At 41.1% G+C, this 14,674-nt stretch overlaps 1 protein-coding gene and 1 non-coding gene across 5 annotated transcripts in view; both read right to left on the reverse strand.

The window, feature by feature from the left end:
* DYNC1I1 (dynein cytoplasmic 1 intermediate chain 1) overlaps nt 1-14,674 on the reverse strand; it is a 298,287-nt gene that overhangs the window by 89,513 nt on the left and 194,100 nt on the right. For all 4 annotated transcript variants that reach the window (XM_059396815.1, XM_059396813.1, XM_059396816.1 and 1 more), the window contains one exon: nt 13,578-13,703. In XM_059396815.1, the coding sequence (XP_059252798.1) occupies nt 13,578-13,703 (126 nt within the window). The remainder of the gene's footprint in view (nt 1-13,577; nt 13,704-14,674) is intronic.
* Nucleotides 4,951-5,103, reverse strand: LOC132017062 (small nucleolar RNA SNORA62/SNORA6 family). The gene has a single exon (XR_009404142.1). It is a non-coding gene; the product is annotated as a small nucleolar RNA SNORA62/SNORA6 family (small nucleolar RNA).

The following is a 14,674-nucleotide window of genomic DNA, read 5'->3' on the forward strand; positions in this document are numbered from 1 at the left end:
TCCTTCCTATTCAACCTTGAGGTTGAGAGCAGTAATTAATATATTTCTGACTTGAATGTACTGTACTCATAGAAAAGATTCAACAGTCTTGGATCTCTAGGAATAAGAGTCCATGAAATGAGCATTAAAAAAGCCATAAGGGTTTTGAGTGAAAATTTTTTTTTGAGGGAAATATTTTTAATTTGCTTTTGAAATAATATAGGTCTAAGAAACTCAAGACCCCTCTTTCCCATTTGTTTGATATTATTCCTAGGACACAAGAGCTACCTAATCAACTGTGAAGTTACCACAGAATAATAAAGGATAACTGAGCATAATGAAAAATTTTTAAAAAATTAAATAAAATTAACTTAATAAATTTTTTTAAATAAATAAATAAATAAAGGATAACTGTTTTCCCTTTACTTTGACTGAAAAGTGGTACTTTCTAACTAAATGAAGAATAGTGCTGGGGAACAAATGATATTTGAGTCCTTCCAGCATTTCATAAATGTCCACTTATGAAGTATAATATACAAACAACAAAACCTTTGTAACTCTTCATTAAAGCAATCAGGTCCCTGACATTAGATGACCAGATCAGGTTATCACATATTCTTGGTGCAAATATATTTTCATACTTCTGTAACAGTGTCCCAAATCAGTAGAGAAACTGATACATGAAAATTCCCATTTAGACCAAAAAAAAAAAAAAAAAATAGTTTGGACCCTATGATTATTTGCTTCTCAAAAAAATTCAGTTAGTTATCAAGGTCTCCTCCAGTGAGCCATATCTGATTAAGAACTGGCTTTCATTCTCCATGTTGTCTGAATTTGTGATTCAGTTTCCTAGAACTTGGCTCAGATAACCCTCTTCCAAAGGGGAGAACATACTGTAATGTTCGAAAGGTAGGAGGTTTGAGTTAAGCCTGTCTCAGCAGCTTCATTATATAGATGGGAAAATCCAGTGAAATCCAGTTGCAAAGGCAGCAAGTGCTCACAATTTGAGCAAACACATTATAGAAGATACCATGAAACAGGTCAACAGCATGATCAGAAGTGTGGCTTGGGTGGGGGAGGGGCAACACGGAGAGCACAGGTAGAACTTTCCTTTCACTGAACACCTTCCCCCAGAGAGAAGTCTCCTCATCAATTTTAGTAGCAACAGGTTGACAGCAGGTTGTTGTACCTTTAATGGAATGGTGTCAAAGAAAGCCAGGTGAGCGCAAAGATGGTGAGACCCATGAAAAAGGTGTCGGGGACGGCAGACAGTACTGTGTTCATGGGCTCATTTCCTCTCCCACAGCAACCCAAAACCAGCTGCCTTGTTGGAGAGACTGTTTCCCTTGACATTCTGGGGTGACTATGCCTGTCTGTGATGCATAATCCTTTTGGATGAAAGGCAATTCTGCTGCAGGCACGCTGGGAAACTTGGCAGCACTGACCAGAAAGGGGATGGTCTGTTCTGGGACAGGAGCATGAGCAAAGTTTAAGCAAGGCAAGATGACAGCCTGACAGGGGAAGATGGAAAGGAGAAGAATTCAAAAGAATTCAGGCACTGAATAGGTGTTTGACCCCCAAAACCATGAAGTTTCCTTCAAACCCTGAGATTCTACAAGTCTACATGTTAATAGGCCTAATGCAAGGAATATTAACTCATATACGGGAAACAACTTACACACACACACACACACACACACACACACACACACACAAAACAAAAAAACAAAAGGGGAAGCAAAAAAATCTCTCTACTCCCCATAGAGTAGGACACAGCTAAACTCTCTTAAAATGGTCATTCGACTTAGCTGGGGATGCCTTTCCATTTAAAAGTGATTAGATGGAGAAACAAAAATATAGCCTCTGGTTACACATATTAAATGGATATGGAGGCAGACCTATGGGTCAGAAGTTCAGATTGGCCAATGCAGTGTCTCTGTTGCCCAAATGAAACTCAATTAAATTTATGATGGAGATCTCTAAGAATCCATGCAAAGTCTGTCCACAGGGTGTGCCCTCTCCAACATCTTTCTCTGTGTGTGTGTGCAACTTTGTTACTAATGGAGCACATTTGCTTTGACCGTGGAGCTCTTTCAGACACGAAAAGCTGCAATTCTAGTTTTTATACTTAGAAAATGCTCAAAATGTGTTTCTTTCTAGGAGAACTAAATATTGTGCCACCTTGGAGAGTCAAGCCCTTTGAAGCCCATCAGCTGTTGCTTGAAACCGCCTGATTCTATTTTTGTCGAATCTTTGTCTTGTGTTTTCTGAAAGGCTTTGAGTTCTTGCGTGAACACTCCTCTCGTGGCGATTTTCGGCCAGCTGAAGGCTTTTACTTGGGCGGCAGGTAGCACACATGATAACATACATCATTACGTTAATAATGCTCCCATACAAAAGTCCTTTTCCAGGACTTGTTTACTGGCTACCCCATTGTGGGATCAGAGGGCGGGATACTTTTGATTTTAAACACAAGGAAAGGGACAGCGGGAGCAAGGCTTTTAGCGATGGAGCCTTTGGGGGCCCGAGGGGAACTGCTCACATCTCATGCAGGAGAACACAGTGTGTGACCTCACCATCTGCAAAGAGCCCCCACCAGGATTAAAAACCACATAGAAGGCAAAATAATTTACTAAAATGTTGAGCAAGAGAACTCGCTCCCAGAAATAGTACACGCCGGGGGAAAGCTAAGGAACCAAAGGGAAAACTTGCGTGTAAGCTGCTTATCTGCCATTCTGAACAAGGTGAGCAGATCCTGGGGGCACCCCGTGGGACCTTGTGGCCTCTCTCTGCTTCATGCTCTGGAATTATTTTTTTCCATTTTTTTCATGCTGTCTCTGTAATGCAACCTCTTTACATAGTTTATCTCAGGAAATGACAATTGGCTGTCGAATCCCATACAAATTGATTGGATATGACAGCTCAAAGGAATAAATATTCTGCAGAGAAGAAAAATTTTACTTATACTCTTGCATTTTCAATTCTTTTCTACCCCTTTTTGCTTAATTTTATTATTTCAATTAGATCATTTAAAAATCAACACATCACATACCAACCTCCCCTAAGAGCAATCGTTAAGATTTGATGATTTTTCTGATACACAGGCTAGGGTTTCAAATTTGCATTATTTTATCTACTGGATTAACTATGAATTCTAAACCGAACTAATGCTGCCATGTGTTTTTAAACATCTCTAATCTAAACCATCTGGAGAGGCATGGTTTTGCAAAGGCATCCTTTTCAGGACACTCTGTGGATTTTGTCACTGCTTGAGGTTTGGCAAACCATCAACATTACTATAATTCTCTTTTATGAAATATAGCTTTTGACTAGGATTTTAGAGTCTTGGGGGTATGTGTGTGTGTATTTATATGTGTGGGCACTTGTGTACAATTTTTGCTCCCGTCCCTTTCTCTTTTCAGAAGACCATAGTTATAATAAACTTATTTCATTGTTTTAAAACTTACTTTAAAGTAATAAAGGTTTTATCTCATATATAAAGGATAAATTTAATTTTACCTACTCAACATAATGACTGACCAAGTCATTAAGAAGCAGAGAGGTACTTTTGAATAACCCACCTTACTGGACATAGGTGCTGGAAATACTTTTTACACAAGTCATTAGGAGAAAGCATGTCAGCTTGAGAGACCACAACAAAAAGTGTAGATATGAAATTATTTCAGCAACAATGATTTGTGGTATGAGAGGTATGAGCTCAACACATTCATGCAGAGATTACAATTAAAAATTGAATAAGCTAAATCTTTTGATTGAGAAAAGCAACACCCTGTTTAATTCTTTGGCTAATAATGAACATACCATTTTAAAATTTTAAATCAAATATAAGCATGGTAAAAGCAAAGTGTAGACTACTTGTTACAACAGAGGTTAAAAACTTGCCCCAGAAATAAGGATGATGATTACACTTTCACAGATTCTCTTCAATAATAATGCCTTTAAGGAATTTCAAGAATTAATCACAGAAATGGGAAGGGATAGCTTTTTGCTGAGAACCACTAATCTGAAATGAATTAAAATGATAATGTGACTACTAGGGACTATGAACATCTCAAATTAACTAATAACACGGTATGTTCAAACAACCTCTTTCCAACAATATTAGGCAACTTAAAGACATCCATAAATCAAAAGGTTTTGGTCAAGTTTGTAGAGAGGGGGAAAAAAGGTCTGTTTTTAAGAAATAGCTGGCCTGAAGTCCAGAAGTGGATCTGTGCTTAGAATATAAAGATGCCAAGGCATTGCACAGCACCCCTCTTAGAGGTGGTATAGCCTAAAACATTCTCAGTGGATGCTAACGTGGCCTGGGGTATTACTACAACCCACCTTCATGCAGTTCAGTTCCCTTTCCTGTGTTGGGTCCTCACACCCTACTACTCTGAGGGAGAGGGTTGCCCTTCTGAGACTCTCTCTTTCCTTTCCTTTTCATTTTGTTTTGTTTCATTTCCTTTTTTTTTTTTTAAAGAAACTCCTGGTATTCCTTTATTTTTTTTAAAGATTTTATTTATTTATTTGACAGACAGATCACAAGTAGGCAGAGAGAGAGAGGAGGAAGCAGGCTCCCTGCTGAGCAGAGAGCCTGATGTGGGGCTCGATCCCAGGACCCTGGGATCATGACCCGGGCTGAAGGCAGAGGCTTTAACCCACGAGCCATCCAGGCGCCCCACTCCTGGTATTCTTTTAAACCTACTTTCGCCTGTATTAAAATGTATTCTAAAGGAAAACACGATCTGATATTCCAGAGAATGGAAGCTCCATATAGGGCGGCCCTGGAACCTATGTCCTCAGGAGGGATAGTTCTTACTCGGCACGCTAATTTGGTCTTATATGAAAGCAAAACTTGGGTCAACCCCATCTTCATTATTCTTGCCCCCGGGTCTACAAAATGGGTTCAGTTCACTTATTGCTATAGACTGAATTGTATCTTCCACATGTTTTTTTTTTTTTTTTACTTGTAGCAAGAATTACTATCCAACCCCACTCATTGGACCAGAGACCCTTGTGGTGTTAGTGAAAGACATGTTCTTCACATAGCACACCACCTACACTGTGAGTTCATCCGCCAGCCAGTGGCCTCCACTCCAAGCTCAACCAATGGGCAGATCTCCCATAAATTTATATGTTGCAGCCCTACCCCTCATTGTGTTTTTATTTGGAGATGGGGTCTTTGGCAGGTAATCAGTAAAAAGAGATTGCTTTCTTTCTCCCTCTCTCTACCAAGTGAGGACATCTCTAGAAGGGAGGTGTCTGTAAACCAGGAAGAGAGTCCTCACCAGAAACCAAAATGGCTGCCACCTGGATCTCAGAATGGTGGGAAAGTTATTTCCGGTTGTTTAGGCCACCAAGCCTATGGGATTATCATTATTTTATTTATTTTTTTTTTTATGGCAGCTCCAGCAGATTGATACACCTATATAATCTCTTTTATCCTGACAAAAATCCTAAAAGGGCAGTAGAAACCCACTCCCTAAAAATACCCATTTCCCTGACACTGAGGCTTCTCCGATCTCAGTGAATGGCTGGGTAGCAGAGTGGTGAGGATGTGGGGAGGGATGGGCTAGAAAATCTGCTCTTATTGCCCCCTGGCTTTCATTGCATAGCATCAGTAATTCTGGGGCAGTTCCCTGATGAAGCACAACTGGAGAGAGCCCAGCTCAGACAGTTCAGGGCGTGGGAAAGGAAGGAAGGGCGCTTAGGGAATTGAATAAAATCTTTAGTGTTGGACTCCTGTGCCTTCAGGAATATGGGCACAAGAATGGGGCAGAGGAAACACTGGGAAGTCTCAGGCTTTGTAATAATATCAAACTTCGGCTTGATCACTTGCAATACGAGATGATAAGACAAAGAGAACAATTAAAAAAGAATTTGTTCTAAGGTGTATTCTCATGGTATCCTCTGCATCAAAGAGCTCACTCAGTCACTTGTAAGGTATACAATCTCCTCCACTGCTATTTTCAGATAAGGAATTGTCTGTGACACAATCTATCTGCCGAAATCCTGCTGGTAAATCTAATTTCCCTAAATGAATCCCAATCATCAATTCTGCCTGTACTATTATTTTGGGGAGAAGATTCCAGAAAGAGGGCAGATAACAAGAGCCAGGAGGACATTTTCTCTGCTCCCAGCTTTCTGGGCCAAAAGAGGAAAGACGCTCCTGCTATTTGACTTAATAAGAATCAGTGTCTAGCTCAAGCCTCAGTCATTGTATCAGTCATACTCAATCGACATAAAAGAAGTATTTCCCAATGTCCATGCCATGCTTGTACATGTCAACTTCCTTATGTCTTTTCCTAAAGGCACAAACTAGGTGCTGTGCTGCTCCTCCTCTTGTCCGATCCATATATTCTGTATCTATTATGTAATTTTACATTTACGTCAGATGTGTTCTTTGGTTTTCCACAGCTGTCTGCTTCAAAGAGTGGATCATAATCTATACAACAATGGTTGAGATGTCGCTTCTGGATTTCTCCAGCCTGCAGTACACCCATTATCACAAGGAAAGCTGCCTGGGTTTACTTCCATTAGTTAGCTGTCCTGTGTCCATGCACTTTGTTCTCTAATTACTAAGCACCTATCATATGCTTTGATTTTGGTCACCCCAGGAACCCATTTTGAATATGTAGCCCTAGTTGTCAAAGAACTTTCTAATTCTTCATCCTGTTATTTTACCAGCAAAATATGGGTTTATTCAGGAATAAAAAAGAGAATTGCAACCCAAGACAAACAAGTGGCAGCAAAACCATAGGCAAGTTGGTGGGATTGGAGGGGTGGGGGAGAGAGGCAGGCTTTTTAAGGGGAAACGGGGTAAGGTGGAACGGATGTTGTCAACTAAAGTCCACTGGAGTGACCTGGGAGTTCCAAGGAGGTGGTTTTTCATTGGCTGAGACATTGCCTGTGGGGAGTGGGGATGAAGGAAATGCTTCCTTCTCTGGCTGGAGTAGTAGAGTGGTATCCATGCACCAGGCCAAGTCTGTCTCTTCCTGTCGGGTCTGCAACTGACCAGGAGCAGTAGCGGGTAAGAGCTCCCTCTTCCGAAACCTCCTGACTTCATTTTAGTGAGGTTTCCCGTTAATAATTTTCATAACCCTCTCCTCTTTTTAACTTCTATTGAATAACCACTCCTTGCTACATTCAAGAAAATATAGAAAAATGCCATTTCTTTTCTTTTCTTTTCCTCTTTTTTTTAATCAGTCAGGGCATATGAAAATTACCCTTCATTTAAGTAAAATTAAAATTCCTAAATCAAATTCTAACACTTCTCTGGTCAAAACACTCCTTAAAAAATGCATTTACATTAATGTCTATCTTTATGTCCATAGCTCTTTTGTTGTTCTGGATTATGGACCACAATCTGGGCTGTGTTTGTGAGTGTGTTTTGGGCGGGGTGGGGGGGTGGAGGACAAAAACTGATGTGAGAAGACATCGAGTTCATTGCAATAAACCTCATAGTTCCACGGAGATGGCAGGAAGTCTCTTTTCCACAACATGACAACAAAGCCTCGGCAACTCCCCCAGGTGACTCAGCAGTGTGGGCAGCTAGAAGCCAAGCCCCGACTTTCCGTCCCCCTCCTAACCACCAGCCCACATTCCCTCCTGTGTTGCCATCTCTCTTCATGGGGGTAGTTCTCTTCAAGGTCAGTGGGAACCTCACCCAGAACCAAAAACTAGATGGTGAAAGCCATGAGTTGCGATCTCATCTATACCCTTTATAGAATCTTAATGAGAAGCGAAACCACGCATAAGAAGAAAAGCTAACTGAGGATTTTAAACACGGATACAAATGCAGTTAGTATCACTCTACAGTCTGCTTTCCCTCTGAAATAAGGGCTGGGGGTTCAGGTCCTTGTCAGCTTCAGGTCCTTGTCAAATACTCTTTAAAAAGAGAATGCTAAGAACAAAGAAACCAAATCAGGAAAAAATAAAAGTAAAAATAAAAACCTCCGACCAGGCCAAGGCTCTAAATATAGCTTTTCCACTTACCTCAATACAGATAATTCTAAGATCTGTATTTCTGATTCTATTCATTCCATTTGAAAGAGAAAGACCACACCAGGGTAAGCACTGCAGGGTGGTCAGAATGCATAATCTAATGACAACGTGTGGAGGCCACTACAGAAGATGGCAGGAGCCCTGCCAGGCTGTGCGGTGGGGCTGACGCGCTGATTTCTATGCACAGGCCACCGATGTTTTCCAAGTATGGACAGCTCTTCCAGAAATGAAAATAGAAAATGCAGGACCAGAGCCCACACTAAGAATTCAGCTTAGCAAAGACATGAAACTGCCCATGGAAGTAAAAGGTGTTTAGCCTTGCTATTTCTAACAGGGAGAGACGAGCCTTCCTACTGCAATCTTTTGATGATTGGGCTAAAAGCCTGTTCTTTACAAAAGAACCCTGAACTGATACCTGTGTCTTGTGCATTTGCTTTCCAGTGCCAGAAATGCTATTTTTCCAAGCCATCGGATTGGTTTGCAATGGTGTTGTTCTGAAGAGTACAAACAATCCAAAAGACCAACAAGAAATGGATAGCTCATGCAGTATTCCAAAAGGGTACCAGTACAAGCATCGTAAGGTGCCCATGTTTTCTCCCTATCCATATTCCTTCCTACGAAGCACACTGTCTCATTTTGAAATTATCAGAACATCAGATGAGGATGTGGGAGCATGTTCAAATTGCCTGACTTCAGCGAGGACTGTCTAGAAGGAACAAGTTGTAGTAAATAAACTTGACCAAAGATCAGAAAGGATAGAGAAGAAAAGTAATACATTTGTGAGTAGGGGTTCTGATTTTTATCTTGCTGGTATTGATTGTAATTCTGTGGGCTCTCCAAATTCCCTTTAGGTTTAGAAGATGGTAAGGAGAGCCAATTCTAGGACCATGCTTAATTGATATCATAAAATGACAGGCAGCCAAAAATGCACCTTGAATGGACTGTGTAGCCTTTGCTCTCAAGTCCCGTATCCCCGCATTATGGTGGAATGTGGCGTGATGGATGGTGTGATATAGCCAGCAGATGGGGCTTCCGGTCCAGGACTGACTCTACTGCCCATGAGCCACGAACACTTCAAGTACAACCGAGAGAATAACATCTTTGTCACTTCCCTTTGGGAGAATCAATGAGATTGTGAAGGCGGAAATGCTAGGAAAATGTAAAATATAGACCAATGATATTACACTGTAATTATTCAAGTTCAGGGCATGGTAACCAAACTGCCCTTATTATTCCCAGCGGCCAGCCACTAACTCATCTGTGACTTCCCTGACTGCCCAGGCAACACTGGGTTTGGTCTCTCACTAGCGCAGCCATACTCAGTATTACAGCAATTAGGTTTTCTTTTGGGAGCCATGGATATGACCTGGCTTTGATCCTAACTTCATAGATATCCACTATAGCACGGTGTACCACTATCCTAAAGGAAATGGTACTCTCCAATTCACATTCTTCCAATGTCATGTTCAACGTGTTCTTGAGCCCATTCCTGGAACAACCACTCTGGGTCTTCTGATCATTCCCCACAGAGGCGAGTGCATGTACAGGGTGTCTGGGGTGGGGATGGGGAAGTGGGAAGGGGCTGGGGAGGTGGTTAGGAAATCTCTCAGTTTGAGTCAGCTAGGAGATCAGCACCAGAGAAATAAAGGCAAGAAACAGCACCCTAGTTAGGGCCAAAGAGGGAAAGGGATGTGTGGGGCAAGAAGAAAAGTCCCACACTTCCAAATAAAGAGACCGACTAGTTTTGTCGCCTTATCACCCTCTTTCTTCATCTCGCCTCTACATCCTGGTGTTTTCCAAGTATTACTGCATATTCAGATGATCTGGGAACTTCTCCTTTTTTTTTTTTTTTTTAAGTGTATTTTTTTGTTTGAGAGAGAGAGAATGCATGTGTGTGTGTGGGGGGGGGGTTGCAAAGAGAGAGAGAGAGGGAGGAGGAAGTCTTAAGCAGACTCTGGGCTGAGTATGAAGCCCAACAGGGTGCTCGATCTCATGACCCTGAGATCATTCCTGTGCCAAAACCAGGAGTCACATGCTCAACTGACCGCATCACCCAGGCACCCCAACCTGGGATATTTTAAAAACATCCAGGCTAGACTAGGGACTAATGATCAGAATCTCTGTCCATGGGATGCACGCATAAATAGTTCTTACAGCTCTCCAGGTGCCGGCAATGATCAGCCAAGATGGAGAACACAGCTCTGTTCCATCTCTCTATTTACCATCCCCCAAGCCACCCACCCAGAGGACCCTGGCTGAATCCCCAACAAATGTTGTATGACATAATGCACGCACTTCAGAGTTAAAAAAGAGCTAACTTCAGACTTGGCTTGGCTATTCACAGACACCTGCCCTAGTTTCATGACTTCTCTTGCAGGTTCTAATCTGGGGGAGTAATAAGGGTTTATGACAATGAATGTAAATAACAGATTCTCAGTACATGTATCTTTTTATCCCCATAAATGTAATGTCACAGAGATATTTTCCATGTCCTCAAATTACTGTTTTTTCTCACCTCTTAGGAAAGCTCCCATTTATTTAAAGTCTAATACTTTCAAAGTTGATCTTTCTAGGTATATTTGCTTACTAGCCCAAAGTAATAAGGAATTAGTAAGACTTCAGGAGTTATTAAAGATACTGGTTTCCTGGATTGGTCTGAGGTGAAATTCAGGTATGATGGTTAATTTTAATGTGTCAACTTGGCTAAGCTATGGGATCTGGGGTTTGGTCAAATACAAGTCTACATGTGGGTATAAAAGTATTTTTTAAATGTAATTTGCATTTAAGCCAGCAGACTTTAAGTAGATTAGCCTCCATAATGTGGGTGAACCTCATCCCAACAGTTTAAGGCCTTCAGAGCAAAGACTAGTTTCCTGAAGAAATACCAATTCTAAATTTCTTTCCGTGTGTCTATTTCTATCTGTGTATCTATCTATCTATCTATCTATCTCCTATTGATTTTGTTTTTCTGGAGAAGTTTGACTAATACACCAAGGATCCTCAGAAGGGCTTCGCAACGACTTTTGCTATGCCCATTTCTTCCTTTTCCTCCTCTCAGGAGAGGGACCGAAGCTCTTTTCCTTTCACCGTTCTGAAGCTGGTGATAATTCTATCCCCTACACTGAGGTTAGTTTAGGAGAAATAATTAAATAACAGAAGTTAAGTAGTGTAATGGTATTCAGCATTTAGGTTTTCATAAGATTTTATAAATGTGGCTGTCATGAACATGAAGGGTCATTTATATGAACTACTTATCATTTCTATATAAGTAGCACAATCATGAGTCTCAGCATCTTTAAACGTGTGTGGTTAAATTCTATAGCTTTTCTTTGATGCCTACAATATGGAGTCTTCACATGCATTGCACATTATTTAACAAATCCCAAAGTTTAAAAATATTAGAATCCTTAATTTTCTCCCAGTGAGAATGCTAAGCAGAGTTTAGAATCCCACCTGCTTGTGGCCACCAGAAAAAATGAAGACAATAGCAGGGATTTGAGGGATACAGAGATATTTTGGTCAGCATCTTTTGGTAGGCTTTTGAGAGTACTTCTAACTTGACTTGACTTTCCCTCCTCCTCCCCCCCTTCCTCCCTTTTTACTATCTTCCTTCTTCTTCTTCTTCTTCTTTTTTAAGATTTTATTTACTTATTTGACAGACAGAGATCACAAGTAGGCAGAGAGGCAGGCAGAGAGAGAGAGGAGGAAGCAGACTTCCTGCTGAGCAGAGATCCCGATGTGGGGCTCGATCCCAGGACCCTGGGGTCATGACCGGAGCCAAAGGCAGAGGCTTTAACCCACTGAGCCACCCAGGCGCCCCTACCTTCCTTCTTTTTTTGAAATCAAGAAATAGTTTTCTCCTAAAATTCATATACTGTATCATTTAAGGGAGAAACTAATAATGACATTAAATGTGTGTTGGTGCAACTTTCAGTAAATGATCCCAAAGATACCAGGAAGGAAAGAGAAGATGCTCCTTTCAGTCAACACTGGTATTAACCATTGTGTGATAAAGTAGGGAATTTTAAAATTCCAGTTAATTCTAAAGACCTTGAGAGTCTGTGTCTTCATTCAACATTATTAGGCTCCTACTGACCTGTTTACTATGCAATGCTGTGAATATTAAGCATTTTACCAAGTTGTTATTTTCACAGGCTACCGATAATCAGTTAATACAATTTTAAAATTACCATAAACATGTACATTGACCAAAACAAAATGTGTTAACCTTTTATAATTTTTAAAACTCAAGATGTACTTTTTGTAATATCAAAATGGTTTAGGTGGCACTATTTTTCCAAAATGTGCTTCTGCTTATCGTACAACCCTTTTAGTATTTTGTTGGTAATTTGGCAAACCTCTTAAACCTGAACAAGATGAGGATTTTGTGCTTCTATGTTTACAGAAAGAGTGTATCAAACTGACAAATTTGATAATCTTAAAAAAAAAAAAAAAGAAAAAGCTGTTCTTATTTCAAAGGTTCAAAAACTAAAGGTTATTTACTATGCAGACCTAGATTTCTTGTTGTTTTTAAGATAGCAAATGAGAAAAACATGGCTGGAGTTAGAGGTTACTCAATCAGGTTGAAGCTGGGACTTTTATTCCAGCAGCTCCTGTTCCCCAAATTACATCTGATAACGTCCTAAAGTCTAAACATATTTTAGTTCAAAATGATACTCAGCTCTTAGATATAAAATGTCACTAAACTTCCAAATATCAACAGGTTTACCCTCTTTGGCTGAGGTATTTGTATTCGGAGCAATCTGTCACTCTGCCTTGGAATCGTCATATGTGAGGAACTGAAACTTTGAGCTGGGAAGTTTGTTTTGCATTTTCCTATGCCTAATCACAGGACTGGGATGATAATAAAGGAGTTGGTGTATTGGCCACTGCTGAGGCCTATTATTTAGGCAGAGTCATGGCAAGGGAGAAAAGCCGAATGTGCGCAAGTGTAAAACACATTTCAGCCTGTATTATGTTGGATAAAAAGGAGACAAGTGTGTCAGGAGACACAAGGAGCCAAATATCTGTTTGAAATGATCCTCACACTTGAACTGAAACTGGCATCTATGTTTCTCAACAATTCCAAAAAAGGTTCATGGTAAGTATTCGCCTACGGCAGCTACGGAAATGTTATTATCTGGATGCAATATGGCACCCGTAAACTTAAAACTGGCCACGTTCCCCTGAACTCCATGTCAGAGGGAGGAGGAAGCGGGCAATGGAGGAGCTCTGAGGATGTCCACATGGGTGGGCAAGCATGTGCTGCTGTGAGCAGAGGAAGTGGTACACCAGGATTTCTTCATAAGCGCGAGGTCTTTATGAACTCATCGTCAGGGGGGCTGTTTTCTATTTTTAAATAGAAAGAAAATGATACACAGTCCCCCACTGGGCTTCCTCACTGTTTGGAGAGAGTTGCCACTTTCCCCAAACATGAGGTTCCTGTGGGGGAATTTTCCAAAATTGTCAACAATTCCATTTTTAACCTCGGCTCTTCCTCGGCACGTAAGACAGAGAGATGCAAGGCAGCGTGAACTATATTTGGTCTAGTGGGAGACAGAAGTTATTTTCACTCTGCTGACTCCTACCTGACAGTGGAAGACGTATTCTGGTGTGGTTTTCTTAAACTTCATGTTCCAAACCAAAGCCACGCCATCTGGTTCGTGGGGAGCGTCCTCGTTGTTGTTGTAGGAAGCCACCATCAGCTCGGGGTACTGCACGGAAGAGGTCACAAGGAGGAGTTACGTCAAGTTGCCGACACAAAGAAAACTCCCTTATTCCTATAGACAGATGTTATATTACGTCATTGAAATGGCACCTTTTTAGGAGTTGAGGCATCCTTAATACCGATTACTGCTTCACCCTATTGCATTCCGGTTTCTGCTTTCAGTGTTCCACGCGGGCTTGCGAGCATCACCAGTAACTGCCATATACACACGTTACTCGCCCTCTCTGCATTCTCTGATTCTTGGACTACTCCCTTCTTTCTCCTTTGTTGGCTTCCATTACACCTGTCTCTCCTGATTCTCTTCCTGACCATTCTTTTTAGTCCCTAGAGAGTCTCTTTCTAATACCTATATTCCACAGAGGGTGGTGGGCTGTTTTCTGCCCTTTTGGGGGTCTCTGTTCATACGTTCTTCATGGGTGGTCTCATCTACTCCAATGGCTTTAATACACATTAATATGCTGAAAAATGTCCAAATCTGTATCTCCAAGCTGGACGTCTCTCTCAGCTGCAGAACTGCAAACTGGAGATTTTTCTGAGTCGTCCATAGACACATCAGTTATGCATTTAAAGGAATGAGCTTCTTGCCTTCTACAAAACCTCGTGCTCTTCCCATGTCTCCTCTTTTGGGTGCCTTCCACCACCATTCACCCACCTGCCCAAACCCCAGACACTCCATGTTCATCTTTCCTCCTTTCTCTTTCTTATCCCCATGTACTGTGTTATACTCCTGCCTCAGTACCTTTCAAATGCATGCTTTCTTTCCATCCTTAAGGTGAGGGTCTCCTCAACTACTTTTCTTTCTTTCTTTTTTTTTTTTTTAAGAGATTTTATTTATTTATTTGACAGAGAAAGAGAGAGAGAGAGAGAGAGAGAGAGAGAGCAAGAGAGGGTAAGTAGCAGGGCTGGAGGGAGCGGGAAAAGTGGACTCTACTGAGCCGGGAGCCCAATGTACACTTG

The sequence above is a fragment of the Mustela nigripes genome, chromosome 4 (assembly GCF_022355385.1).
Source record: "Mustela nigripes isolate SB6536 chromosome 4, MUSNIG.SB6536, whole genome shotgun sequence".
In the NCBI taxonomy this organism is placed as follows: Eukaryota; Metazoa; Chordata; class Mammalia; order Carnivora; family Mustelidae; genus Mustela; species Mustela nigripes.